This window comes from Copadichromis virginalis, linkage group LG3 (assembly GCF_057382275.1).
Source record: "Copadichromis virginalis isolate Kocher_CV1m ecotype Utaka linkage group LG3, C_Virginalis_male_GT1.1, whole genome shotgun sequence".
Classification (NCBI taxonomy): Eukaryota; Metazoa; Chordata; class Actinopteri; order Cichliformes; family Cichlidae; genus Copadichromis; species Copadichromis virginalis.
This window is the reverse complement of record NC_140620.1, coordinates 34,471,127-34,496,826: the sequence shown is the minus strand read 5'-3', so window position 1 is coordinate 34,496,826 and position 25,700 is coordinate 34,471,127. Positions and strand designations below refer to the sequence as shown.

Genomic DNA, 25,700 nt, shown 5'->3' with positions numbered 1-25,700 from the left:
AAAATGGAAAGTACAAGGCTTCCCACACCTGCTCGGTGACATCAGATTTGTCAAAAAGAACAAGCGACTAGTATTTAAGAGTTGGCAGGATCAGGTTTCTTTACGTCACGCTGCAGTGGGAAAATGTTCAAATATAAACAAAGCTGTCAAGAAAGTCTAAATGGCAGCAGTGACATGATTTGTCACTGTCATGAGAGGACTTTTAGCTCAAGATTTGATCTCATTTGCAAAGGGCTGTTTGCATAATCGTTTATTATATTGTGCTGCCAACCCTCTCCTGCTTCCCAAAGGTTAATGATTTGCTTCCTCTTGCCAGTTCTGTGTGAGCTACTCTAAAGGAATCCTAAGAAACAAGAATAGAGAAGTTAATTTTTAGACACAGACTACATGCGCTGGAGGCAAATAAAACATGAGTATTTGGTCATCGCAGTGAAGTGTTTGAGTCAAAGCAGATACCACTGTGTACTTGATATTAAAGGAGACTTCCATATAAGCCTTTTTTAGTGGGTTTAAACTGTTATCTGTCTGAGGTTAGTGTGTGTGTTTAGGTAGATACTGTTTTATGTCTCCAGTTATTTAAATAGCCCTTATAACAGGAGAATTCATGCTGCAAATATGGCACTAAGTGTTTTTCTGTCCAGTTTTTGAAGAGGTTATGTGCAGATATTCAAGTTTCCAGGGGAGGAAGCCTAATGACTCCAGTAATACTTTATATCCAGATAAAAATCTCAACTTGGGGACTATGTAGTTGGTTGATTTGGTGGTCAGATTCCACATTTAGGTCACTGAGAGGATGAATCCTTGAGACTTTTGGGACATCTCCTGTCGCGCTTGCTTCAGAACCTGTAAAAGGTTCACACACCACACATGAACAGTAACAAACCTTTTCTACAGATTTTTGAAAGCATATTCATTTAACTTAGTTTTACCCAAAGGCAATAAAACATGCAGGTAGCTTCCTCAGTTTGTGGCGGTAGAATGTTTAGGTGACACAAAAACCCCTGGAGACACATGTTGTAGAACACATAGTTACCAGGTCATCTTATACCAGGTTATAGGATGTTCCACCCTTACTGTTTAATATTGAAACTATAAGCCTGGCCTGCAAATCCATACAGCTACAATAGTTGGGCAGCAGAAATGTTTCTGTCAAATGCAAATTGGGGAAAAGTGTTATAAAAATACTGAAACAGTAGCGTTTGTATAGCTACATGTAATATATTTTATTTATAGATCGCCAAATTAAAACAACAGTCTCCTCTAGGTGCCTCATATCTTATATGAATTCCATCAATGGTGCCAAATTGAAATTGTCAGTAGATAAAGGAAAAGTGGACTTGATGATATCGTTCTTGAGTAAATACATCTGTGGCACGGTTTTAAAAAATCCTGTGGAGCCTGCTTTTCAAGCTAATGCATTCACAAGGTTTTCAGTAAACTTGACCTCTGATTTTGACCTTGAAGTCACAGATTTTTAGTAGGTACATCTATGGTGTCAGTTCCTGCTACCAAATCCTGTCAGCTAGTTCTCCAGTTATGTTCCCAAAGTTGCCTGCCTGCCCCCTCGCCCAGCAGGGTGACAACAACACTCTAAGCTTTTCAAACTGAGGTGTCAAAATGAAGCCAGTGCACAAGTGCCCTGTGCAGGCCACCAGGTGATGATAGCTGGGGTTGGAAAGAGACGTCTGGTCCTATAGAAATCTATGAGAAAATGTTTTATTGACCTGACCTTTGTAAACACTTAGCTGCTGAATTTATGGGATCGTTAATTTTAGGACCTACTGAAATCTATTTTGTAAATCTTGCTCATGCCATGATTAATCGATTGTTGTAGTTTTATTTTTCTCAAGTGGTTTCACGTTCAGACCAGTCCCTCCTCGTCACATCTGGTTTTTTCCGTGACCAAGATCACGATGACAGAAACTCATCTTGGGGTTTTAAAACAGGACTTCAGTAACTATGTGCGTCTTTTGCATCATCTGTGGGCTTTCCTCCGTCTTTCTAATTTGGCTCTGTGTTCTGTCAGAGCGCCACCCCTTAGTTTGACAAGGTCATAATTTCAATTTGTTGACTTGGTTTAGGACCAACTGTCTTTAAACTCTGTGACATCCCCATCAGCCCGTAGCTGTGTGGGCGCTTTTGTAGCATAGATGACACTCTGAACATGTCACCATGCTCCGCTTTGTCCAACTGTAGCCTCACAGATCGTGCATCAGCATTATGCTTTACTGATATGCAGTGCAATCCAGCTGTACATATGCTCAGTGTTGATTTTGTAGAGATTTGAGGTAAAGGCTTTGGTCTGGCTTTGTATGCCAGCACATTTGATTTGTGAAGAAACAATGAAGATGCAACTAAAGTCCTGACTTTCAGCTTTGATTCAAGGGACTAAGCTTCAATATTGCATTAACTGGTGATGGGAAATTATTCATTTGTTCAATTAGATTTCAGTCTCTGGAAATAGTGGGGACTGTGTATAAAAGACAGGCTGGAATTTCTAAATGGTTGAAGCTGTATTTTTTTATTCCGCCACTTAAACCTGAAGCGGAGAATCAACACTTTAGTTATGTTGGATTGTTTCAGTTCAAATCTGTTTTACAGAACCAAACTTATGTCACTGTCCATTTCCAGACTCTTACTGGAAGTGTTTTTGGTTCATTTGCACACAGCCTTTTCAACCATCTGGGATTCATACAAGCAACCACATTAACAAATGCGGTGTAACTGAAATAATTCCAAGATGATTCCCAAGAAAAACACATCCATCGAAGGATTAAGCAGTGGGAAATGTATCTGTCAAAACTCCAGTAAATCCAGCCCTTTTGTCTGGGTTCATTTGTTTTGTTTTTAAGTTTGCACTTTGCAAGCCTTAAATCAATCAAGTGTTAACTTTTGTTTTTCTTATTGCAGCGTTTCATCCAGTACCTGGCCTCCAGAAACACTCTGTTTAACCTGAACAACTTCCTGGATAAGGGAGCTCTGCAAGGTAAAGCACACACAAACCCCTGTGAAGATCATTCACAGCACAATTTCCTTTCAGGAGAACCAGATGGGGGTTGATTTGCCTCGAGGTACATCACTCTGAACACCATAATGTTTCTGATAATTAAGAAGAAAGTGTTTAAAAGTCAAAAGTAGTGTCAAAATATTATTTATTACTCACACTGAGGATATTTCTTTCCCTCTGACAGTTTGTTTTTTTTTGCTCCACCAGGTTATGACATGTCAACCTTCATCAGGCGATACAGTCGCTACCTGAATGAGAAGGCCATGTCCTACAGACTGGTGGCTGTGGATTTCACCAAGATGAAGAGAGGGTACACACACACTGTCATCTTTACTCTTCATTTCACACTTATCTTGTCACACAGCCGGAGACTGTGTTTATCTTTTGGCAATGCACTTAGAGAGAAGCAGTAGACAAAGACAGAACTAGCAGTTTCTCTGCAAAACCTCAAACTTGGACAGCAAACAAAGTTTTTTTGGTTTTTTTTTTTTTTGTTTTCTTTAGAGTTTATCCCGCAAGACATTTCAGACAAAACTGAACATTTTTCTGTTGGATGCATGTGAAATATTGCAGAAAGGGAAAAGCGAAAATGTTGCATCCAGCTTGCTGAAATAAAGAAATAAGCAATTAGAATTAGGACGGGAAAAAACAAGCACATGAAACACAAGTTGCAGATAGTTTTCAGTCAACTTGAGTAGATTTGTGGTTTTCATAGACTGCACATTGGGGAGAGAAAATGGACTTCCGCTCCTGAAAGCTGGAGCTGAGTGATTGATAATAATAAATTCTAGAAAAATACTGAATGAATTGGAATCGCAGTATTTCACCAAGAGAATGAAACTATGTAGGAAGCATATAAAAGGAGAATAACAATGGGCCCAAAAATGTTTCTGTATCTGGCTGTAAACATGTTTACGTCTGCTTTAAAGTTGAATATCTTAATGTGAAAGTCTCATTTTTTGGGCCCACTCAAATGGCCACTAGAGGAACTGGAGATTTATGGGGTATTCAGGGGTTTTGGGGGGGGGGGTTTGTTCTTTTTTTTCCTCTCTCTCAACTAAACCTTTAATTGCAGCCGTCGTATGCAGATTATGACACTTCATTTGTGGTATTTTAATCCCTCAGCTAAAGCTTTACAGCCTCCCTGGAGCCCTGTGTTTTCAAGTGAAAGTGGGTGCATCCTTTCTGAAGGTTTTGTGTGTGCACACAATCATTTCAATTTCAGAAAGTCCAGCCGCGGTGGAATGACACTGAATCTGTGTCACGCTGATCCAGCTGAGCAGAGTCTCATTATTTATCAGAGAGTGTTTTCAGTCTCCCATTTGTTGCACCTCAAAAAAGCACTTTGCACTACTGAGGATGCTTCAGTATGCAAAATATCGGTTCACTTACTACATGCTTCACATAGTTTTGGATCATCACTTCATTCCTTTTTTGTGAATCCTCTTAATTTGCATCAGAATTTAAATTTTGTCCACCAGGTGCCTGCTGTAATTGTGTGTTTGTGTGCGTTTTTGCTTCCTGTTTTGTCAGTATTGACGGCGTGATGCGCACCATGAACACAGAGAAGCTGATCAAGACGCTGCCCATCATCCAGAACCAGCTGGACGCTCTGCTGGATTTCCAGGTACCGAGTGTCTTTGTGTGCTACATATGTGCGCGTCCTGTGTCAGCCATGCTTCGTTCACTTTCTCATCAAAATGTAAATTGAAACCGTTTGTAAAGTTTTGAAATGCATTGATAGGAGTATTAAATAAAAAAATCACACTATGGGGACAGATTGCACATCTAAGTGCGAGCGTCTAGGAAGGGCACGGGAGGACTGGGTGGGGACTCATTGGTGAGGGAGCTGTGGTTTGTGCCAGCGAGCTTCAAAGAGTGATAAAATGGATGGTTTCTCATTGAAATGCATACTGAATGTGTATTGAGGGAGTGTGTGTGTGTATGGAAGTGATGGGGTTTTTTATTTTTATCCCCTCCACCTAAACTAAATTGACATTTTGCTCGGTGTGTGGTGATGTGTTCGCTTCACGCCGAAGGGGGAGAGGTGTCGGTATTTGAAAGAGATGCTTTATTTTTCTGAAAAGCTTTGGAAAGATGTGAGAGCGATGCCTCCTTCACCCTCTCACTCTCTACCTCTCTTCTCTGTAGGCCAATCCTAATGAGCTGACCAACGGTGTGATCAACTCAGCCTTCATGCTGCTCTTCAAGGACTCCATAAGGCTGTTTGCTGCTTACAATGAAGGGGTCATCAACCTATTGGGTACACACACACACACGAACACACACGCAGGATAAACAGCGAGCTTTCTCTCCTACATGTGTCAGGAATGATGAGGTATATCTGCAGTTTGTTTTTTGTGTGTGTTATGCGTGTCCTCACACTCACGCTCTTGTCAAGCAGATGTATAAAAACCCTCTCGCCAGCACATACACACACGTGTGCGCACAGTAGGTTTTGACAAGCTGTCATGTAGCTGCCAAAAGCTTCTTTTTCTACAGCCGATGAATGTTCCTGTCTTCTTTACTTCCTCCTTTCCTTACAGTACTGTGTAAAAGTCTTGAGCTACCCCTCATTTTCTATATTTTGTTGGGAAAATAATGTTTCAATAATTGATTTCTTGAAACACCATGTTGTAGCCACTTCCCTCATTGCCGAGGTTCAAATTTTTGTGAACGAGACGCTCTCATGACTTCTCGAGTGACAATACTGACCAGCTAATCGGTGGCATGCAGTATGACGACATTACATTTTAGTACCTGGTTGGATCGTTTGGAACTGCGGCCAAGCAGGTGCTGAAAAAGTACCTGATACCAGGTACTATGACCTAATGGAAAACCCTGCAAACCGTGGTGAAACTGTGCCGAATCGATCCAAGTAGGTACTAATGGAAAAGGGGCTTTGGACAAGGTTTCTTGTAATTTCTTAAAGCAGTCTTCAGGAATATTTCTCCAGGCTTTTAAAGGACATTTAAAGCTTTTCTTTGGACGTTTCTGCCTTGTTCCATTGTCAGTCGAGATGATCCCACACTGGTTTAATAAAGTTGAGGTCCAGGCTCTGGTGAAGCCAATCCATGACTGATAGAGTTCCACTGTGTGTTTGTCTATCATAGTATGCTTTTACTGCATTGGGAGTGTTTGGGGGATCATTGTCATGCTGAAAAATGATGCTGTTATGGATGAAACCATTTCCAGATTATATTGCATTTTTCATCATAATCCGATGATACTTTTCTGCGTTCATAATTTCATCAGTTTTTAAAAGATCCCCAACATCACTGAGTGAAATGCATCTTCAAACCATGACAGAGCCTCCACCTCTCTCCTGACCTCCTCCTTATATACCGATTTGAACAAAAAATGTCAAATTCAGATTCCCTGCTCGATCAGACCTGTTGTCACTGATTTTCAGTCTGTGCCAGCCTTGTAATCTGACATACCTCAGCCTTTCCTCCCTGTTTCCCTTCCTTAAGAATGGCTTCTTGACAGCCACACTTCCACTGAGACCATTTCTGACGGGGCTTCAGTGAACAGCAGGTCTCTAGTAGAACTATGTCAGGTCTTTGCTGGATTTTTTTTTTTTCTTAAGGACATGACTTTCAGATACTCTTCAACTGCTGTAAACAGTTTTTCAGGCCTGTCACTTCTTCTTTTGTCCTTCATTTGTCCGGTTTTCTCAGATTTGCTGGCATATGACAAGTTGTCGGCTAACAGCTCTTCACCTCGTTGGTGCAAAAATGTTATTTCATGCCTGTCAAACTCTGTTATCACTGGCCTTTTTTCATAGACTCAACTAAACAAAGGCAAACAAATGATGTGTTTTGGTGACAGGCAAGTAATAAAGTGCCTAAAGATACAATTTAAAATTGGTTCTCTCTAACGGTCTCTTTTGTAAAGACACAAAACTAGTCCATGCCTTGAGTTAGGTGCATTTGTTAAGTCAAGGAAAAAGAATGGCTCTGAAAATGGTCAGGTATAAGAACTGGACTGGAAGTGAGTGAAAAAGCAGCCAATGTCCAAAGAAAGAACTGTGAAAGACTTGTAGAAAACCTGGAGAACTATTACTCAAGAAAACTTTCCAAAGTCTGGCTGCTTAGTAGACAAACGAGTAGAAATGAGGGGTGGCTCAAGACTTCTGACTTTCGTACTGTACTTCACACTTCTGTCTTCCTTTTTCCTTTTAAATTTGTATGTCTTTCCCTCTCTGTAGAGAAATACTTTGACATGAAGAAGAACCAGTGTAAAGATGCCCTGGACATCTACAAGAAGTTCCTTTACAGGATGACGAAGCTCTCAGAGTTCCTCAAAGTGGCAGAGGTATATTTTTCCACGCAGACACCTTATTTTGAAGGCAATTTTGACCATTTTCCTTAAAGGTTTTTAAAACAAAAAACAAAAAACCTTTATATATACATAAAACCTACAGATATGGTGAACCAGAAGTGCATATAAAGAGGGCCACATTTTTGCTCACACAGCTACTGTACGCTCTTCAAACCAGAATTCCTAACTTGCCCTCCCAGCCCCACATTTGCTGCACACACTTACATATATATGCACCCAAAATAACCCCGAAGATGGAGCATGTGGTTAGGCGCTCCGTTAGCTCGCTCTCCCTCTGCTCCCCACACTCCTCCATCTCATCCTTTCTCCTCCCTCGCTCTTCCCTCCGCCCCCGACAGAGATGGATACTCGTGTGGCTCTCCTTCGCCCAGCGCCTACAGATCATCCCTCTTTCTGTCTTCCCTCTGGTGCCCCCTCTCTTCCATCCCTCCCGGTGTTTCAGCAGACTTGAAACAGTGAGATCAGCTGCTGTAACTTCCACATTAGTGGGTTTTATCTTCTCTCCATTAATGTACATAAAAAAATAAATGTTCCCAGTCACTTTCCTTTTGTCTTTTATAATTGGCTTTTGAGTAGCGCTCTGAGCTATTCATATATTTTTTTCGCTTCCATGTTTTACATGACATGATTCAAACATGTAGATTTCAGGGATTTCCAAGCCATCTATGCAGTTTATGACATATCCATAAATTAAATGACATGTTTCTCAGTAGCGAGCTGGTGCAGATGAGTCTGCTCCATGTGGTCATTAACGCTACATCGAAAAGATGAGTAGTCAGTGTAGTAAATGTACTAAAAACAACTGAGATCTTGAGGTGTTACCTTTTTAGTTCAATGGATTGTTGAAGCAGATTTGCACATGAGGGTTGGGCATCATTTTAAGAAAGCAGCTTTCCACAGCAGACATTTTTGCTCAGGCCCTGCTGTTAGAAAGATTACCAGTGGCTCAGAACTGTTCTAATCAAAGGGAGCAACATGAACAGTGAGAGGACTCAGGTGACTGGACATTAGTCTTCATTAATTCTGAGATTTACCCCTGTTGTCGTGTGATTGGTGAAAAATGTCTGCAGTGTAAAAGGCCTCCTGTTAAAATGGGACCGTCCCATTTTTCTAAACTCTTAAGCTTTTGTTTAATAACTGAAAGCACCTGGATTGACTTGAAATGTGCCCTTGATATTCATGTTTGGTTGTTTTGTGATAAATGACAACAGGATAAATAATCAAAAGTATAAGTTGGAGGCCAACTAATTAAAATATCGTCTTTGGAAGGCACATGTTTAATTCTTACAGTGGCTGAATCAGACATTTTACTGACTTTGGACTGTGCAGCTAGCAGGGTAAAGACTGTTTAACATCCAATCTGACTCTTTTTACTTTAGGATATCTGTGTTCTCTCATGCAAGCCCACTGGTTAAAGTTGAAAAAAGGGGGGGGAAAGAAAATATGCTGTCTTTCAGTTCTAATGTTTTACATATCAGGACATAATTTAAAAAATCCTCAGCAGGTAAACACAACCTCAGATGAACAGCAACATATGACAAATTGCACAATGTCCTTATTTAATTAAGAAAATGAAGCTAAAACACACAAACAGTTTATAGAAAATTAGTGCACCCCAGGACTGAGCAGCTTGTAGAAGCACCTTGAAGGAACTGTTTTCTGTGGGACTTCATTAGTTTTTCACATCATCTTGGAGAAATTTTGTCCCGCTGTTATTTACCATGTGTAGTCAGTTCATTGAGGCTTGTAGGTATTTGTTCATGCACAGTTTGCTTAAGGTACCACCGCAGCATTTCATTCAGGACCCCAAACACAGGAGCAAATCTAAAACAGAATGGCTGAAAAAGAGTCAAACTCCTCGTCCTTATCTGTCAGACAGATGTTTGTCTCTGGAATACTTTGGTATTCAGAGGAGTTCATGTTCAGCCCAATGACAACGTGCCCAGATCCTGTGGCTGCAAAACAAGCCCAGATTCATCACCCCACCTCCGCCGTGCCTGACAGTTGGTGTGAGGTGTTTGTACTGATATGCTGAGTTTGGCTGTCTCCAAATGTCGAGCTGTGAATTACAACCACACATCTGATTTTTATCTTGTCTGTCTAAAGGACATTCTTCAGCAAATCTTGTGGTCTGTTTAGATGCAGTGGAAACCTAAATCATGCTGCCGTGTTCTTTTTAGAAGGAAGACACGTTCTCCTGAGAGTCCTTCCAAACAAGCCATACTTATCCAGTCTTTTTCTAACTGTGCTGTCATGAACTTTAACATTTAACATGCTAACTGAGGCCTGTAGATCTGAGATGTAACTCTTGGGTTTTTGCCGTTTCTTTCACCTAGGGGTGGGTTTGCTGGGAAAGTTGTTAATTATCTTTCTCAGTGTAGAATGATGGACTTTGCTCAGGATTTGACTTTTAATCATTGTCAGCAGTTGTTTCTCTAAGATCATTCCTGATGTCTTTTGTCCTCAGTCCACTTACTTACAATGCAGAAGCAGCATAAGTAGGTTTTTTGTTTTTAAATTAACTACACAATATTGTTGCTGTTCATCTGAGGGTGTATTTTAATCTTTTAAACCTTGCTTCAGACCAGATCATTTATTTATTTAAATGCTATCCTGGTCTAATAATTTAAAGAGGCTGTACATTTTTCTTCATTGACTCAAACGATCTTCAAGTAACAGGATTAAACGTTACTCATATTTCCTGTTGGTAAAGCCTGAAGGTGAGTTTGACAACAGGTTTGAAAGAGGGGAAAATAAGCTTGTTTATGTCGTGTCCTAGTGTTTTGGAGATGGTTTTGGTGCAGGTTATGGCGTCCTTTATGAGTGTTTTCAGAGTTATCACGCCATCCTTCATGCCTGCTCTCCCTCATCGGTCAGACATGTTTATCACTGTGCAGTCATTGTTGTCATTCACTGTTGAGATGTCAAACTTTTTCATGTTTATTTCTGTTTTTGTTGACACTGCCGCTGCATGAAGTAATGATTCCCCTGTTTTGTTTTGTTTTTCTTTTCTCATCCTTTTATTTTCACCAAATGGACCCCGCCCTCCTCTTTATGCTTCCTTCTCCATTTTATCCCACCCCCGACCCCTTCCTTTTTTCTTTTTTTTTCCTTTTGTAAATTTTGTTTTTGACGACAGCAAGTTGGAATAGATCAGGGTGACATCCCAGATCTCTCACAGGTCAGTGTACATCTCACCGTCCACCTCTCTAATTCCAACCTTCTCACCTTTTTCCCCCCAAAGAGTTTCTCCTGCAGCACTACTTCTTATCTCACTGCTCTCTCTGTGCTTTCATCCACTGACTCACACTTTATTTCACCCCTGCCTATGCCTGTTTCTCCCTCCTGACCAGTTGTTTACTTCCTTTTCACTCTCCACCCTACTCCTTTTTTGTTTCTTTAAAAGAAAGCTAACCTGAATTTACTGTTTGAATCCAGGCAACTCCCTTCTGGTATAATTGATTTTGCTTTCCTGCTTTCCCTTTCACTTCTAAATACTCGTTACAGATATAAAAAAAAAAAACAACCCAAAAAAACAGACTGAGCTGTGTTAAAGTTGGCCTGCTTAAGCGCTCCGGGCCATCGGCATGCCTGACGCCGATTTAAAAACCCCAAACAATGAGCTTTGGACCTTGAATCAATTAAATTAAAGTTAATTGCAAAAATGAAGGGCTTAAAAAAACAGGACAGCAACAGCACTTTCTAATTGTCAAGAATAAATTTTCCTTTTTGTTTGTGAGTTCAGTGGAATCGCTTGAAGCGTTGTTTTTATCCTCCCCGTGGTTTATGATCGAACATCAAGGACATGGTTTTCTTTGTTACACTGCTACCCATAAACACACATTATAATTCACTTCAATACCGTTAATGACCTGTTTCTGTTTGTTTGTTTGTGTTTGTTTGCCTTCTTTGTTGTTCTAAATGTGTTAAAAATAGAAGGCCCGTCCTTGGATTCAGTGGAGTGAAATTGATCACCAAGAGGGCTGCAGCTAATGATTGCTTTACCAATCCATCTGTTGGTTGTCTTAATTAATCTGTGTAAAATACTGCAGTAAGTGGCATCGTTAATTGCTTCATTTAGTTGGTCAAACAGCAAAAACTAAACAAAAAAATCGAGAATATTGGGTTTGTTGCAATAATATTTAACAGGAAAAAGGCCCAAATCCCCACATTAGAGAAGCGGAAACTGTTAGGCTGTGTACTATAGAACATTGTTTTTGAGAAATAATGAAGCTATTAATTGTTTTTCAAAATGATAGCAAAAGTATGATTATCTGGTTGTTTCAGATTCTAAATGGTGATGATTTGCTGCTGGTCTGTGTGATAGAGCATTATTAAAGTGTATGTTTTTTCTACAGAAGGCATTTACAGCGAAACTAGCAGACCTGCTGTACAGTATCATATTATTCTTAATGAGCAACAACAGTCAGTCAGTTAATTTTAGTTACTAGTTGGATGAGATCTGCTGTAAAGGGGGAAAAAAACCTCAACAATCAGACATTTCTCTGTTGGCAACAGTGGTGAAGAAGAACTTACTTTGAACAGGAAGACACCTCCAGCAGGGGCAGCCATCTGCTGCGACTGTAGAGAATATAAATGATGGTGTTGTTGAGGATATGTTGAACCATCAACAAGCGCATCTGCTTGCCTCTGTTAGCTGCCGTTAGCTTCTCTTGGTGTTTATTAGCAGCTCTTAGTGTCTGTTAGCTGCTTTTAGCCAGGGTTAGTGAAGGGTTTTTTGAAGTGGATGTAACATTGTTGGACTCAGACACTTAGTGAATAAACTCTCATTTGATGTGAGAATGTAATCAAACTGTTTATCAAAGGGAATGTTTTTGTTTGTTTGTTTTGTGTTTTTTGACACTTAACCCTAACATTAGCTAGCATAAAGTTAGTTTAAAACCAACTATTGTTGTTTAGCCAACTTGTTGTCAGCGATGTGGAGACAGGAGGCTGATCTCAAGCTGCTTACGTAAAATGCCAATAATGTGCAGTGACTTGTCTTTCCTGGCCACTGTATTCAAATATGGTTGGTGAACAAGCTGGCTTCTGCAAACCAGCTTTTTAATAGATGAATTATACGTTTATTAGAAGGCATCAGTTTGCTGGAAAAGTAATTACATACTGTTCTATGCATATTTATGATTACAGTATCCTCTTTTCTGCTGACTGTATCTTTAAAGTAGCAAGTGTAGGCTAAATGTGGATGCATGTAATCAGAGATGCTGTCTTAGTGTTGGGTTGTGGGATTTCTTTTTGGTATTTTATATAACAATGAGTCAAAATTAACTTGGCATAGAGCAGTTGCTTCTGACAGATCTATTTCACCCACCCGCGACTTCTTTCATAGCACACAGCCACAATATGTGACTGATCCTGGTGTCATCTAGTTCCTTTGTCGCTGTCACAGTCTCTGCTATGCCTCAGCCAGCTCAGTTTGGTGCTGTTCAAATATCAGCACCATATCTCAGAAGCGAGTTATCAATTGGTGTGTCCTTGGCTGACAGATTCATCCATAACAAAATAATCATAAGCTGCAGCCCTGATTGGATTGACAGTTTATTAAATTGAGCATACTTTGGCTCATAGTTGAAATAAACTTGGGTGAATTTTTTTTCCTATTTTTGCCTAAAGGGAGGGGGAGTCTCCCACACACTGACACACAACAGTAAAACTTTACAGCTTGCTGGATCGCGACCTTGGTTATGCATTACTAAAAAATCATTAGAGTGTGAAGCTGGAAGTCAACAGCATGCGAGCTGACAGTGTGGGTGTTGAACTCATAGTAAAACTGCACAGTTTACTGTAGTCATTAAACAGACGTTTTTCTTCTTCCCCCTCCTCTCGCAGAAAACAAAAGGATCATACATTGTAGGTGGTGGGTTGCATACTCTACGCCCCCCCAATCCTGCTTAACCTCCTCCTCCTGCATGAACGTCTTCATAGCATGTGTGTGTGCAACCATACACACTTGCACCTCAAGCCCTCAAAGGCATGCTCTTCCCCTGTTTTTCGAGCGCAGAATGATCTGGTGTCAACTCAGTGCAATATGTGTGTGTCGGCCTCAGGTGGCAGTCGCTATCAAACGCGCACACACACACACTCAAACGCGCACACACACAGCCTTGGCACGACAAGCAAAAGGCCATGAAAGCTCATGAATAGAAAATGAAGCTTCACCCCTCCGTCTTCATCTGCATGAAAAGAATCTCTGCAACGGCTTTCGGCTCAGCTCATTTAAATTCCGTCCTCCTCCTTTTTAGATGTTGTTTATTTCATACTTGTCATGCACGACATCATTTCTTCAACACGCATGGTGCAGGTGCTTTAATAGTGAATGACCCGAGCATTACTGCGTAATCACTGTCAAAAAATAAAGGAAACATCAGAGAGAAGAAAGCAGGGATTCTTTTTTTTTTTTTTTAATACTAGCACTTTTTTCTCAGTGCTTTCTAAAGTCAGAGGTATTACTGCTAAGCATCTTATGTTAAGAGCAAGGCATGCTCGTGATATTTCCCCCCCCTCTGAGAGTGTGTGTGTGTCAGAGCTAATATTGACTAAGCACACACACAGTCTTCTTTTCACCTATTCAGACTCTGCGGCAGTTAAAGATCTTTCTTTGTGCAAGTCGCTGTTTCTTTAACAACCAGGCAACAGTTTGGCAAGAACCCACTGTCTGGCCCAGCCTCCAAATGCCTCTTTTGTGTGTGTGTGTGTGTGTGTGTGTGTGTCTACTGACAGCGAACTTTGCATTCTTGCGGACGGAGAGGCAGACATGACGTTGTGATATTTTCACAGTGAAAGAATTTCCCCTCCTCTCTCCAAAGCCAAAAGAGAGATGAACTATTCTTTTAATTGCTGCATGGACGACTGAAACTCCCACTTATAGAAATGATGAGTTTGGGTCTCTAATTTATTGGACTAGTGACACATTTTGTTTGCAGTCTTGCTTCTGTACACCACCACAGTAGATTTTAAATCACTGAGTCTGTGATTGACTGTGAAGGTTTTCAGAGGTCTAACAAACATTTTGCATTAACTGTTTAAAAATTGCAGCCATTTTTATACATATTACCATATTTTAGAGGTTTAAAACTGACTGACAGGCACTTTCAGTTACAGTTCCTTGTTATTCTCTAAAAATAAAGCAGACTTAATATCCAAAGTTGATTCAAAGTGTTGAATTTTTATTTTTTAGGCTTTTAACTAATTTTAAATGTAAGACCCAAAGAGATGACAGTGTGAGTGAGGGAGGCTGTCATTAGGCTCTAATACTAAAATAAACCTACCAGAGAGGAACAGCAAGAATTTTCAGTGTGGCAAAATCAACAATTTGGTTCATTTTTTTTTTTTAAAAAGGGGACGGCACCGGCCAGCTCAGGAACACCAAAAAGTCCCACCAAAACCCCACAGGATGTGACTAAAGATGTCAGAATTATTTCCATGGTTAAGAAAAATAAATTCACAACATCTAACCAACTCAGGAGCAATCTCAAGGAGGTATGAGTATTATTGTCAGAGTGTAAAATCAAGAGACACCTTCATGAAATACAGACTGTTTACAACAAAGTGCAATCCACTGGTTACACTGAAGTACAAGAAGACCACATTAGACTTGGCCTGCACAGTTCTGCAAAAAGGACAAAAGCCAAATCTGCCAAAGCAACCCAAGAAAAAATTGGACAAAAAAAAAAAAGTCAGTCACCTGATGTCAAACCAACACAGAGGCTTTTTAGTTACAAGATACAGAACTGAAGATGGAGATCTACAGACAAGCAGCAGCTAAAGAGAGCTGTAGTAAGGGCCTGTTGGAGCATCTCAGTGAATGTTACGCCCCAGTCTAGGGGTACAGGAACGCAACATAAGTTTGAAAAGACTACCCCGCCCTGGTCCCCAAAACCATACACAGAGGGAAACCAATTCCTTAGTGAATCGTGTTTTATTATCTACACTGCAAAAATGAAGCTCCAGGGTGAACAAAGGCCAAAATAACAAACAAAACAAGCTAAGTCAGGAGGAGGTGCTATCTAAAACCCTATGTGAAATCAAACATCAAACAAAAGACAAGCGCTACACCTAACTCCCTAACTGAAATAAACAGGAGAAAACAGTGCAAGGAAAAACAATACGGCAGCTCACCCCTTCTGTTGCAGTGCTATTTACAATGTGCTATGTACAATGAAAGCTAATATACACACTATATACAGAACTCAGAGAAGCCGCACAAATCGCAAGCACAAACGTCTCAAGTTTTGGAGGCCAGGGTCAGGTCTGCTGCTGCTGTCAGTGGCTGCCCCGGGACAACTGCTGGTGAGGGATTTGAAGAAGATCACATGGCCAGGGGACCAATCAGCAGCCGTCAGCTCATCCACTCCGGGACCTGCAAAGACTTAAAGGCACAGACAACAACAGCCACCAAAACAGATTATGGACAGGGCCATAACAGTGAAGGAAACACAACATCTGTTGATGTCCATGAGTTTGACCTCTATTTCCTAAACAGTTTATGCAAAACTCTTCGTTGAATTAAAGCTGAAAGTCTCCCACGTGGTGTCGTACAGACGCAAAACTCTGAAAATGTTGCCTTTTCCCAACAAGTTATGGGCATCACTGTAAATGAGCCATTAATTGCATCAAGAAAATACTGTAGGCATTAATTTCATTAATGAAATGTGACAGATTGATTTATTTGCCAATTTTATTTTTATATTTGAAAAGGTTCTGGTTGTATTTTCCATCCCAGTTTACTTTGATGTGATATATATTCATTTATTTCAATAGAGATACTTTCTTTTTCCAGAAATCTATCGTCTTTATCTTGTTTAGCTGTTGGTCTCAATTTTTTTTTAGCAGACAAAGAAACACACTTTGAATTACAGTCTACTTATTTGTGTAAATCAGAAATACCTAAAGAAGCATCAGAGCAATAACAAATACATCATTTATTAAGGGAAATACTTTAAAATAGGAAATGAAGTAAAGCTAAATAATGCAAAGCTATGTTGAATCAGTTGATGTCATTTAATTGATTTTGTTTAATTTTTATGTCCCGTTTAATATAATGTAATTATTTCTAATTTTGGCACTCGTGGTCCTCCGTAGCTCTTAAAAACCATTGATTATGCAGCGATAGTGCGGCTGCCTGGCTCGCTGTCGCCTTGCTGTTTTGCTGTGGTCTTTTTTGGCATTAATGAGGCACCTAACGAGTGCAGAAGACGTCCTGTTGTGCAGTGTCAAACAATTGGAGTTGAACTCGAAGCTGCAGCCGAACTGTTTTATCTGTAGAAGCATAGCAACAGTCCCCAAGTAACCCACTCGCTAACTGGTACACAACAGCTCAAATTTAGCGCTGCTGCCTGGTGTCGTTGTACAACAAAAGGCTCTTTAAACACTCCTAGCCTCGCTTGTTTTTAGGAAAAACAAGCGAGGCCATGATCTCAGTCTGCAAGTGCAATAAATGCAGAGAGAATTAGTAAAGCTACAGCAGAGGCACACTGACAAGTCAGAGGTAAAGAGTACAGCCTGGCATTGTTTGACAGGACGTCGCGGTGTGAGGGCACTGCAAGATGAATAAGACAAAGAGGCAAACGTAGCAAAGGGAAGGCCCGGCATTGAAATGATCGCTCTGTGCTCGGGAAGTCAAGAGAATAAGGCGCAGCCTCTCCTCTTCAACTTCTTCCTCACTCTTTTTCAACCTCCTCCTTTGTTGTGTCTCTCCTTTGAGTCTCCTGCTAACAGTGTGAGTGTTTTCTGCATGTTGCCTTGGCTATTCCTGGAGCCTGATGTACTCTGTTACCTTCCTGTGAGACCAACTAACTCTGGGTGCTGTTTGTGTCTGTTACTGTATGTGTAGGTGGGGGTTTTTGTTTTTTTGCATGTGAGAGAAACAAGTTGAGCGGATGACTGAATTTCCTCCGTTTCTCCCCTCATACTCGACTCTCAGGCTCCCAGCAGCCTGCTGGAGGCTTTGGAGCAGCACCTTGCCTCTCTGGAGGGCAAGAAGACCAAGGAGCTGAATGCAGACACCAGGTAGACACGTTATAATTGGTCAGCGGCATCAGCCTTTCTCTAGTTTGCGTCATTTGCATTTCCATCATATGAAATTTCACCGTTCCTCCTCGAGAGTACTCCCTCAAAAAGAAAAATTGAACACCACCTCTGTTTTCTCCCCTTTCTCTTATGTTTGCAGAGCATCCACCCTGTCGAACGCCGTCTCGTCTCTCTCCTCCACTGGCATGTCCTTCAGCCGCATGGATGAGAAGGAGAAGCAGCAGGCTTTGGAGGAGGAACAGGCCAGATTGCAGGCGCTCAAGGTAACAAATTTTATTCTTTTTGGCCAAATTGTTTCTGGATCAAAGCAGGGCAGAGTCAGAGCTGCAGCAGCAGAGAGGCCAGCAGCAGCAGGTCAAGTAGTTACTGCTGTCTCCCCTTTCAAGAGACTTTTCAAGTGGCATCACTTGATTCAATTTATTCGATTTCGTGCAGCTCCTGCCAGACACAGCCATTTCTTCCCACATATTCAGTAATGCTTCAGTCGTTCAGCAGCCTTCGATGAATGAAATCAGTGCAGGCTTTTATTTTTAGTTATATATGTGTGTATGTATATGTGTGTATGTATGTGTGTGTATGTATGTGTATAGATGGATGGATGGATGGATATGGATGGATAGATATAGCGCAGATAATGTCGTAGTGTTCAGTGTTGAATGCTCATTTTTATTGAACTGTATTAGAGCAGCTTTGCATGATTCCCACAGTTTAAAATGATGCTCATCGTTCTCACTCTGAGTTTTGATGAAACTTTGGTTGTTCTGTTGTCATTGAACAGCAGATGGTTGGAGCTCATCCTTTCTCTTTGACCTCATGCAGGCCAAGAGCAGACGAGCTGTGTGACACAGAGCGTGAAACCTATTACGTCTACACATGCTCAAAAAAACCATACCTGAGTTTAGCTCCTCCCCCCTTGAAAGTCATGACTATGTTAAACTTGTGCAATAAGCCACCCTGAACCTAATGTTCACTTTGAAGACAAGGAAGAAGTCACAGAAAAAGATGGCACAGGCCACATAAAGTCGCTGAATGTTTTTCTTGGATGCTTCTGGACATTAGACAAGAACTTTGTGTTGAAAGTTCGATACAGTGGGACAAAATTCAAGTGTAAAACCCAGTGAATCTCATAAATGGACAGGCGTGCTTCCAGCAGCATTCCTGACCCTTGGGCTCAGACACCACACGCTCCTCCACTGTCGTTGCCAGTGATGGTCCTCGACATTAAAATCGGGTCATTTAGACACAGAAGTCGGGAGTGATGCAAACGTAAATCAGGTGTGGATGTTGCTTTTTATTGCTGGAGTCGGAGTGCTTGTTATAAGTCTGTGCTTGAAGCTCTTTAAACCCATCCTATAATCCAGCCTGTCTATATGGAAATAAAGAATAATAGCCTCACAAAAACCACCTCCATGACGAGCGTAGCTGTAGTCCTGTCTCTGGAAAAACTCTACTGCAAATCTCCTGCAACATTTAAGCACTTACAAGTGGGGAGGAGAAATAAAATCCATACTGCTCCACTTTGCTTTACCGGTAGAAGACCGGCTGTGTTGTTGTTGCGTTGCTGCTGAAAGATTGTCGAGTAACTTTGGCGAGTTCTGAACTCCCAGTCGAGGATAAAGGCCAGCAGTCTCAGTGGCGAAGTGAGCAATAGAAAAGTCAAGTGTAAAATGTGTTGACGTTTCTTGCTCCAGCCCTGGGAGTCCTGCCTTACAGCAAACTGTAATTGAGTAGGAGCAGTGAAGCTACAACACAGCGACTCAGTGTGTGTGTGTGCATGTTAAGCGTGCTTACATCCTGGCAGAAAAGATACAGTACGTGTCTCCCAGTGTTACTGGGATCTCTGTGTGTATCCTGGCAGATTACACTTGTCTGTGTGTTGCCAGCCAGCCAGCGCGCCTAGGTGTGCGCTCACGTGCACGTGCTTGATGGGATTTTAGCACGCTGTTTACTCCGTGCCTTTGGTTGCCCCCCGTTTCTGCCAGGGTCCACCGATTACCTTTTGGGTTTAGTAAGAAAGGAGAGGGGAGATAAAGTGAGAGCGAGAGCAGAACAGAGTAAAGAAGGGGAGCTGAAAAGAGAGAGAACGAGCTCTGGGGTTAGCGGGGGTCGTCCAAATACTCTAGTCCAGCTGTCTGCGCTCTCTGGTGTCCATATGGACACATGCACTCACGCTCAGCTACTGTCCAGCTGGGGCCTCAGCCAAAACAATAACAGCAGTTCCCATTTGTTCCTCGCTGCACTGTCAGAATAACGATGAAGAGGACTCGGCCTGGCTGAGGCCGGCGCGGCAGCAGCGGGAGCTTCTGCCTATTAATCCGCTCAAAGTCCAAAATCCCTGAAAGGTGGACGAGGTTGTAAAGTGCAGTAGAACATTTGCATACATTGAAAGTTCAGGCTGAAGTGAAAATGCCTGGACAAGCACCTGAAAGCTTAAACATTCAAGACGTTTTATTGTCATTATGCAAGCAAAACCATGACAGTAAGGCAGTGATCCCTCACAGTGTGTAAAAAGTGTTGGTTCAAGTCAGTTTCTGGCCACTTTCATTCTCTTTTTTTTTTTTTTTTTTTGACTTATTATTATTTTTATTGTCCATTTTATTTCTAGTTTTGCACTTTAGTTTTCCTTCTTGTTTTAAGACGTGATTTATTTTTTGCCACTTATTCTCTAACGTGTGCCTTTCTCTTATTTTTGTATGTATTTCTCCTGCTGTCTACTATTTATATTTCTTCCTGCACAGTTGGTGTTGAGCACCCACAGTTTCATTGTACATGTACAATGACAATAAAGGGCTATTCTATTCATTCTATTTATTGCTTTCTTTTAACTGGGAGCACTTTGGTCAGAGCTGTTGTTTCCTTTCTTTTTCCTTTTTCTTTTTTCTTTAAACACGCACTATCAATAAAGTATATGGACATATGTGCATCGATCCCTGTGGAGAAATGAGTTCATTGCCACAGCGAATCAGGGGAAGGACACGAGTGTGAGACGAGAAACAGGCAATAACAACAGCGAGAATGACAAAAGCGAGCAATGTGGTCGCTGAAAACGGCACTCGAAGCTTCAGCGTCTTCTGTGACTCGCATGGAGAAACCGATATTAGTTATTTTTATTATCATGTGTTTTAAATTTTAACACAGATGACTGAGAACAGAGTTGCTTGACAGTTGGACGTCTTCCGTCGAGCTGATCCTGATGCAAAATCTTTATATTAATGCAAGAGTTAAGAGTCTCTAGAGCTGCAGGAACACCTTCAGAGTGCTTTGATGATGATTTGATGAATAAATTATTTAAAACTGCATTATCCAGATGTGTTTCATAACCTGACGGCAGGCTTTTTTACTCCTGTTTCAGCTAAATGTAAAGGCGTGCGCAGCTCAGGCTTCACATGCGTTTGAATTCATCTTCCCGAATCAGCGGAAAAGGCACAAAATTCTAAACCTGTTATTGTTTTCTCCAGTTTGGTTGGACTCTGCTGATGTCGGTGTTTCTGTCACCAGAGAGATCCGCATTCAGCGTTTCAGCAGCACCTGAGTCTCGGGGTCAAGCGCTGCTGGACTTTTTAGCATCGCAACAAAAAAGAATTTGCTGGAAACAATTAGTTTTAAAGTACTTTACACTAATAGCCTGTCATTGTATTGTTGTGTGCGCTGAATCAAAAACAACACGGCAGCCTTGGCAGGCGAAACTGCACAATAATCTGAGGCTGGGAATTCATTTGGCCTGGCTTTTAAAGCCAAGAAGTGACTCTGTAGATCCCCAAAGCGTACTTTCTCCTGTGTATTTTCTCTTGCTCATCCTTGCGTCACGTCATTCATTTGTGAGATTAGATGCCTGAATCAAAAACAGCAACACAAAGCTATATAACTGCGGAGGTTTAGGGTGGTGCTTTCCTCTGTGGAAATGTGTATTTTTCTTCATGTGCACACAGTGTGTCACTTCCCCCGGATCGGAGCTTGTTGGAAAAGAGCCTCTTGTTTATTTCTGTGGGAAATAGCTGTTTAAGTGTTGCCTTCCTGGTCACATTGTGCTGTTTTTCACACTCCCGGCTGTGTGTTCTCCTTCCAGGACCAGCGCCTGAAGGAGATCACCATGCAGACTCCACCCTCTGCCTCCCCCAGCAGCCAGTCGATAGGCAGCGCCAACAACAACAACCACGTCACGCAGACCCCGGAGTTTTTCAGCTCCACGCTGTCCACCAACAGGTGAGCACGCTGCACAGCCAAACACCTCCCTCACACAGTCATACTCATCACACTGAAAAGGAGCCATTAGCTTAAATATGCAGCGCTTTGTAAAGATGTTCAGTAACGAGCACAGGTGTGCACGTTACTGAACAGGTCGGTGAGGAATTTGCATTTTACCACCGTCCTGTGTGCAGCAGAGATCTGACTTCATGCTGCAAGCAGCAGGTTTTGAGACAAGAGCAGCACATAGAGTTCTTAAATGAAACCCACTTAGTAATATGGTAACTGATACAGCACCACTGACCAGCTACAGTGTAGCTCTAACACCAATGCACTGTGTTAGACGTAGACAGGAGTTACTTTGTAACTCATCTAAAACCTTACGCTACAGCCTGACGTTCACCCGGAGAAATGTAACTCCACGTTACATCAGCACAGTCTGCAACACTTGTGATTGGTCCGTTCAGTTACATTGTTTCCTCCTGTGTTAGTAGGCAGCTACTTTTCAGTACGGCTGGGTATCGTCACTGATTTCTAGAATCGATTCGATTCAATTCGATTTGAATCTGGGAAATTTTGCCTCAGACAGTCAGAAATATTATAATTCAGATCAGTACATTTACATATTTTTGCATCTATAAAAAGGAAGCTGACACTCACAAGACTTTATCAAAGGTGTGAGCATCACAGCAGAGGCCTCTGTGTCAAAGTAACTGAAGATAAAACAGAAAAACATGAAGGTGGTTTTCCTGGCCTGGGTTTTATAAAAATATTCTGCAGTTCATCAAAAACAAAAGAAAACCATTAATCAACACATTACCTCTGAAGTTACAGCAGTTTTATTAGAGACACGGCTAACGTTTTGCATTTTGCATCATTTTAAAAAGTTTACATTTGTTCAGTATTGAACAGCAGAAATTAGGTTTTCTTTTCGGAAGTAAGTAAAAGGGAAAAAAAGAGCGGCCGACAGCCTGTAAACAACGGTAGACTTGTGCGTAACAAGCAAGCGAATAATGCAGAAAACAGATTTTTAGACGGGAAACTGTTCTTGAAGTACAGAGAGAGAGAGAGAGCTGTGCATGAAGTGTACGATGTTTATGTGAAGCGTAGTTTGAATCTTCTTTTGCTGCTGGTTCAGTCAGTATTGTTTGGAGAGAGATCAAACTAACAGCTCTAGAATCAGCGCAAAAAGGGCGTGAACACAAAGCTTGGACCCGCCGAAACATCAGAATCAGCGAGCTGTCGGCTTTCAGCCCCGACCGTGTCCGTGCCGTCGGGTGAGAAAGGCGACATCTCACTGATTCTGATCCGTCGGCGGGTCCGCGCTTTGTGTTTACGTCTTTGTGCAGAATCCGTGTACCTGCTCTTATTTACTGTTTTAGCTGTTTGGTGGTTGTCGAAACTGAGATTCTGGCATTTCGGGCAAAATAAATTTATATTAAAAAATCGATTCAGGATTTTAATGAATCGATATCACGTTATCCAAGCCAGAATCGATATTAATCGATAAATCGATTATCAAAACCCACCCCTACTTTTCAGACTGTCATCTGGATGTGATGCACAAGCAACAAATGAGTTAGTGATTCGTTTTCTGTCAAGTCCATGAAACATATTGGCTTTGATTTGAGGGTGATCATGTGACTGACGTGATTTTTATCCTGGCATCCTAGGTGAAAATCAGTGGGAGCACTGTTGAGTTCCTGCCTCTTACATACAGTCTTGTCATTGAAACCCAGTTTGCACTGGCGTGACACATTACTAAATCTGTTCTTTAGTTTGTATGAGTGCAGAGCCCGTATAGGAAGTCTGCAGACAGACGATAACCACTGTTAAAGAGGAGCTGATAGAAAACTTAAAAAGATGCATTTGAATGATGGTGATGCTGTGAAGATCTAATGTTGTGATCTAACCTTACATTACGCTGTCACTCGTGAACTTTGTGCAGTATGAGGAGAATCGGTCAGGACATCGTCCTTGTTACGTTCTTACTACAGGAGATAGTCCACTGCAGACAAGTTCTCACTACTGGAAACACTTAAGGAAGCTGCCAGGAGGCAGGACACATGACAGACTTAATTAGCTAAACTGTTCTCACATGCCTGAAATTCAACATCACGCAGACTTTGCTCTGCAGACATGATGACATTTACATTCTTACTCACAGCTCCAGTGGGTGAAATATTAGGGCTGCAGTGGGTTTTAGGTGCTGGTGCCCAGCCATTTGAACTCAACAGCAGGTGCTTTATATTATAATACAGATTTTCAGCTGAAGTTTCAAGATGTTAATGAACTTTTTAAAGACAGTAACAAACCTCCTCTTGTTGTGCAACAGAGATTAAAAATATATATTTGTTTTCTGTCAGCGTGCATTTTTAAAAAGAATTCTTATCTAACACAACACATCCTTCTCGTATCTCATCTCCGGCTGTAGCGGAGGTAAAGTAAGACTATTTATTCTTGATAATCAGAACAGAATTTAGGCCCAGTGTGCACGCTCTGAATTTACTGCTCCTAACTGCTTTATTGCTCTCTGGAAGTTTTTACAGCCCTTCAGAGCGGGAGGATTAATCTTTATCTGTGACAAACGAACATTTTTAGTGGTGGCTTTAGCTATTTATGCTCAATTGATTAAATATTAATGCTGCGTCTCCATCTGTCTTTCCGTATCTCTCTGTTCTCTCGCTGACTTACTCGACTCCTGTTCCCCTTTTTTCTCCCCCTCCTCCCTCTCGACTCATCCTCATTTCTTTCACCCTCTTTTTCTTTTCTTTTTTTTCTGCTCGCCTCTTCTGTGGCTTGCCTCTCTGCTTTTCTCTCCTCAGTGTGCCCAATCTGAACAGTGACCTGTTTGATCTTCAGCCAGCCTTCATCCCTGCTGTGCAGAGCACTCCTTCCATCTCCAACGCCAATAGTGCCTGGGGAGGTACGTTACCTGCATACATACACGTTTTCATTTATTTTTATATATATTTATATATATAAAAATAAATGCACCAGCAGGGATGCAGACATGCGTATAATCAGACTTACACAAGTTAATTTATTTCTGTAATATCCCCTCTGGCTGCCACTCGAGCACCTGTGTCCATCCATCTATCTGACCATTCGTCATGGAAACCATCCATCCACCACCATCATCGTCTCCACCGTCATCGTGTTTTCTTCAGGGGCTAATGTAGCGTGACCCAGTCGGCGTCTTGTGTTGCGTTCCAATCTCTGCTGCTCAGTACAGAAGTGAGACTCACACAGCGTCTCCTTGTTGTTTGTTTGAGGCTGAAAAGCTGAGAACAGACTGCACCCCAACAAATTTGTGTGGAGGGGAAAAAAAAGAAGAAGGTCGACATTTCAGCGGGTGCAATCGGCCGCTTCGGATCAAAATGTAGCGCAAAGATGCGTCTGTAAGCTGGGCTAGTGCGGCGTATTTAAGGCTTTATGATAAAGGATTATGCAGAGTTTGGCCACGTTACAGTCAGAGCGACTTCCTCACTTCAGATATGAGCCTTTCACATTATCAGGGACTCTGACCCAGAAGCTCAGATAAATGTCCCCCGTACTTTTCTCAGAAATACCACAAAGCTTACTTGCTTCAGGAAATGTCAGAGGATGTAAGATTACGAGATACTGATCGGGTTTTCAGTCGGGCAATAGACGGAGGATGTATTTTAAAAGAGTACTTTAATATTTGAGGGAAATATGCTTCCCGCTGTGCTGGGGAAAACTTTACAGAGAATGTGTGGCTAGCTGAGACCACGAGTTGTAACGTTCCCATTAAAGGGATGCACTGACTTGTCCCACTTTTTCAGCTGGAATGATCCTTTTTAGGGATTTTTCTCACTCACACTTTTACCACCGTACCAAAAAAGAAATGGTATTCACTTCATTTATTACCATTTTGGTTCATTCAAGCTCAGTTTGAGTCTTTCATGATTGCACTAGTGTTTTTTCTCTGCTCTGTTTTACTGTGAGTACACCACCTCACACAAGAGACGGGTGAAGTGAAGATGATAGCAATCAGGTAGAAGACGGCTCCTTCTCCCTGCTGTAGATGCACTAAAAGCTTCCCAGTAAGTGTAAAACCAAACATAATGAGAAAGAGAAAGAAAGTGCTTTT

General features: G+C 41.5%; 1 protein-coding gene across 7 annotated transcripts in view; it reads left to right on the top strand.

The window, feature by feature from the left end:
• LOC146714304 (phosphatidylinositol-binding clathrin assembly protein) overlaps nt 1–25,700 on the top strand; it is a 112,402-nt gene that overhangs the window by 57,614 nt on the left and 29,088 nt on the right. For 3 of the 7 annotated variants that reach the window (XM_085450771.1, XM_085450766.1, XM_085450768.1), the window contains exons 3-13: nt 2,911–2,986; nt 3,215–3,317; nt 4,541–4,634; nt 5,159–5,270; nt 7,218–7,324; nt 10,491–10,532; nt 13,202–13,222; nt 17,295–17,380; nt 17,541–17,664; nt 21,468–21,604; nt 24,412–24,512. In XM_085450771.1, coding sequence (XP_085306897.1) covers nt 2,911–2,986; nt 3,215–3,317; nt 4,541–4,634; nt 5,159–5,270; nt 7,218–7,324; nt 10,491–10,532; nt 13,202–13,222; nt 17,295–17,380; nt 17,541–17,664; nt 21,468–21,604; nt 24,412–24,512 — 1,003 coding nt within the window. The remainder of the gene's footprint in view (nt 1–2,910; nt 2,987–3,214; nt 3,318–4,540; nt 4,635–5,158; nt 5,271–7,217; nt 7,325–10,490; nt 10,533–13,201; nt 13,223–17,294; nt 17,381–17,540; nt 17,665–21,467; nt 21,605–24,411; nt 24,513–25,700) is intronic. The other 4 variants (XM_085450767.1, XM_085450772.1, XM_085450769.1 and 1 more) reach the window with 3 other exon arrangements.